Source organism: Lipotes vexillifer, unplaced genomic scaffold (assembly GCF_000442215.2).
Source record: "Lipotes vexillifer unplaced genomic scaffold, Lipotes_vexillifer_v1.1 scaffold217, whole genome shotgun sequence".
NCBI classification, from domain to species: Eukaryota; Metazoa; Chordata; class Mammalia; order Artiodactyla; family Lipotidae; genus Lipotes; species Lipotes vexillifer.
In genome coordinates this window covers 6,943,260-6,947,113 of record NW_006788200.1, presented here as the reverse complement: position 1 = coordinate 6,947,113, position 3,854 = coordinate 6,943,260, and the positions used below count along the sequence as shown (strand labels likewise).

The window sequence follows — 3,854 nt, the reverse complement described above, 5'->3', positions numbered from 1 at the left end:
TAGGGAAAGCAGAAAATACAGATTTAGGTGCAGGTTGGTGTATAGAGTGGATGATGGAAAGGTGAAGGAGTTCTTGATAACATCTGTTTTTCTCAGTGAAGAATAAAATGAGAATACCAGCTGAGGATAGTTGTATGTGTGCCTGTGCATGTGCACACACTCGTGTGTACCCACACATGTGCACACTTCTGTGTGTGCAGTTGGGACTGAGAGTGGGTGATGATGGATAGCCTGGAGAATGGGACTTTCGGCAGTAAACAGATATACAGACATGATGGGATTAATCCTTACCAAGTATTGGAGGAAGGAGGAGATAATCTGCTCAAGTTACAGCCCTAAATACGCAACTCCCTCCTAGAGGTAAGGGTCAGGGCAGTGGCATCCTCATGCAGCTGGCAGTGGGTGATTCTCTGACAGGAAAGGGGTTCTCTTTCCTACCTTGTAGGGTTGTGGTAATGATTTGAATGAAATATTACTTTTAAAGGGTTAACATAGTGCCTGACACATGGATAAGTGGTCTGTAAATGGGAGTGATTAGCTATTATTAATTAGTTTAGGAGGACTGGGGTTTAAAGAAGTCAAGTGTTTTTCTGAGGGCCCTAAGGGGTCTCTAGGATGAATCAAAGACTGAGTGAGTACCTCTCATGAGACCTGAGGCTGGCTAGGATCTTGGACCATGAGACTGATGTACTCATCTCGCCTGGAACAAGAGTGGTCCAGTAGCCCCTTCCTCCCAGCCTCTGATATATTTCCAGGGATATCTGGATTCCTCCCTCCCCCTGCCCTGCCAGTTGGACAGTCTTGTCATGCACAGCCCACTTTCTACACTTCCCTTAGTCTGTATGTACCACTCTTTTTCTTACCTCTGTTAACTGAGCTGAAGTGAGTGCTGGTGGCAAAACCTGCCTTCTACCCCCCACCCCATGAATACCTTCTCTCCAGTCAAGATGAATTGTTGTGGCTTGGATCAGCTCCAGGGCTCTTTGTGAGGATACCACTCTAGTCTCTGCCAGGTTCCTGACATTATGTCCACATTGGTTCCTTTCTTCCCTGTCCTTGGAGGCTGGCTATGGAAGGTGGCTGGCCTCGATTTTAGTTCTCAGTATCTCAAACTCATTCCCTTGTCAGGTTGACTCATACCTCCTGCATGTACTCTGTGCTCAGGGGTTGGTCTTAAGGGTATGAATTTATCCAACCTGTTTTTGTAAAGATAGACTGAGTCGTCACATCAGGTCAGGCACACACTTGGGGGGCTCAGGTCCCTGTTGGTCGCTTTCCTAGAAGAATATAAATAGGGTATATGTTATTTCCTCTGTCTGTGCCCAGTGTCCTCCAGGAGGTCTCGCTCTGGCACGTACTGAGAGAGCAGCATCGCACAGACATTCTAGACTTGTTCTGCCCAAGTAGCTGGTTGAGAGCTCTCTGTCCATGGTGGGCTTCTGTCTGCCTCATGCCATTTTCTCCTCTTTCATGAAGTGACTCCATCTTCACCTCTAGCTTCAAGGTGAGATCACCCTGTTAGACTTCTGGCTGACCCACGGCAAAGTTAGGATAGTGTGCTCTTAGTTAGAGCTGGCCTGGATTAGCTGGCCTTGGAGTGCCAGCCACCCAGAGGGGTTTTCTTTTTTGGGAAAGATGGTGCCCTCCTTGTGACTCTCAACTTCTCTTTGGACAGGCTGGACATCAACACCAATACATATACATCTCAGGACCTCAAGAGCGCACTGGCAAAATTCAAGGAGGGGGCAGATATGGAGAGTTCAAAGGAAGACAAGGTTTGTGATGTTGTTTATAGTGAGTTCATGTCATCCTGCAGAATGGCCTTGAAGGGAATCACTGTCTCCTGAAACTTTAGCAGTGAACATGGGATAATAATAACAATAATATTATAAAATAATTTAAAGAGCCAAGTAAGTTAATGCCAAATAAGTAACCCTTTACAGGATCTTAAAAAAAATGCTGGGAGCTTTTCTGTCATCGTTTACGTTAGGATGCAACTTCCCATTACATATCTGGGAAAATTGAAGCACAAAGCAGAGAGAGCCATACTCTGCATTACCACAGACATCAGTGAGGGGAATAGAGATTAAAACCCAGATCTCTTCACTTATACTTGGATTAGACACAAGTTTAAAAGACAGAGGACCTAGGCCAGGAAGGAAGGAGCCCAAGTCCTTTGAACATATAGCAAACCTTTTCCAGACCTCAAATTCCTTAAATGTACAACAGATGGCTGAGGTTTCCTCCAGCTCTAAATTTGTTTATAAGCTAAGGGAATGAAAAGGAGAAAGAGGCAGAATTGCAGCCCCTTGGTTACGCCTCTAATGTTTGGGATGGCTCATGGATCCCAACCTGTCAGAATGAAGTCTTATTCTTAGATGGATCATGAGCTCATGTGATAACCAGAGAATGTTGCAAATCAGTTTTTACATTTTCACTTGAGTCCTGTCCTTGAAAGAACCTCCTCCAATGTCTGCCTTGCAGACCTTTCTAAGTTCTCCCTCCCCCTTCTCCTCTTCACAAGCCCCTTTGCTTTGTATTATATTTCTCTGCCCTCACCCCAGAATTCTGGCAGTATCTTGGAAAGGCAACACCAGGTTCTTGACAGCCTGTGTGTTAGTGGAGGAAGCTTTAGGTCCCTCAGATCCTTCAGAGCTAAGTATTTCTGAGACAGATGGACTTTGTGTGTGTGTGTGTGTGTGTGTGTGTGTGTGTGTGTGTGTGTGTGTGTTGGAGAGGACCTCAGGAGGAGGTGTTAATATGCAGGCCAAATCTCCATGTCTTTACTCATCTTATGAAAGTCTCATCTCCCAACATGGAGAGTGTATGTGGTATGAGAAGGTGAGTAGCAGGATGGCAGCAACTGTGGTAAAGGAAGGTGATGCATAAAATTATATCCCATTGCAGGTGTATAAACTGTGGGGGTGGAGAGGTGTGAGGAAAAGCAAATCCCCTACCTGCTGAAGGTGAGGCCAGCAGAGGAGAGCAGTGCATGCTTAGGTGCCTGGAGCAGAGATTGGTATTCCTGTGACCAGGGGTTGGGCTCATTCCCACTCATTCTCTCACCATGAGCTCCACATGGAGCAGATGGGAACATAAAAGTTGGCCCCTGTTCCATGTTTTCTCTGTGGGTGGAAGACCCACTGCACCCCTGTCTCTTCTCTTTGCTCTCTTTAATGGCATTCTTATCCCCTAATTCAATTAGTATAGAAAAGTATGAATATTATGAAAATATTTTTTTAATGTAAAAGCAAGAGATTAAGTTTTCAGTTGCTGTTTTTTTGCAATTAAAAATAATTCTTTCCCTGTGCAAGTGGAGATCCCAATAATGGTAGCCAAATACAACACTCCTGTACCAGCTGATTTGAGTCAGCTGCCACTTCTGACTTATGGCTGCCACACTGTTTCTTTACTTCTGTGGCACTTAGGTTGTCAGCTCCTGCACTGAGGTGCTGGGTCCTAGGTTCTTTTTCTCATTTTCATTTGTATCCTTCCTGGACTGACTCAGCTCCCTGCCAATGCATTGGGACTGGCAAATAAATTAACTTGAAGTAGGTTGGGGAGTTTCTTACATGTCTCAAGCTCCTGGCTGCAGATACCATAATACTTTTTGTTTATCAATCTTTAAACAAAATCTTTGCATGGTGACTTGCAAGTACAGGATGTACTTTTACTATTTATAAAAACAATACTGTGAGATATTGTATCATATCTCAACCAATTGAGTGAATTTTTTTTACCTGATATTTTGGGGGTAAGGGCATCAATTCCATTATAACCATTGGTAACTTATTAGATTTAAGTGAATCAGTCCTTCCCAGAGTCCCTTGCTTTTTTTTTTTTTTTTTTTTTTT

The 3,854-nt window shown here is 44.1% G+C and overlaps 1 protein-coding gene across 2 annotated transcripts in view; it reads left to right on the top strand.

Annotated features, from left to right (window-relative positions):
* The window catches only part of SIL1 (SIL1 nucleotide exchange factor), a 251,388-nt gene that overhangs the window by 166,257 nt on the left and 81,277 nt on the right, over window positions 1-3,854 (top strand). For both annotated transcript variants that reach the window (XM_007461430.1, XM_007461431.1), the window contains one exon: window positions 1,676-1,775. In XM_007461430.1, coding sequence (XP_007461492.1) covers window positions 1,676-1,775 — 100 coding nt within the window. The remainder of the gene's footprint in view (window positions 1-1,675; window positions 1,776-3,854) is intronic.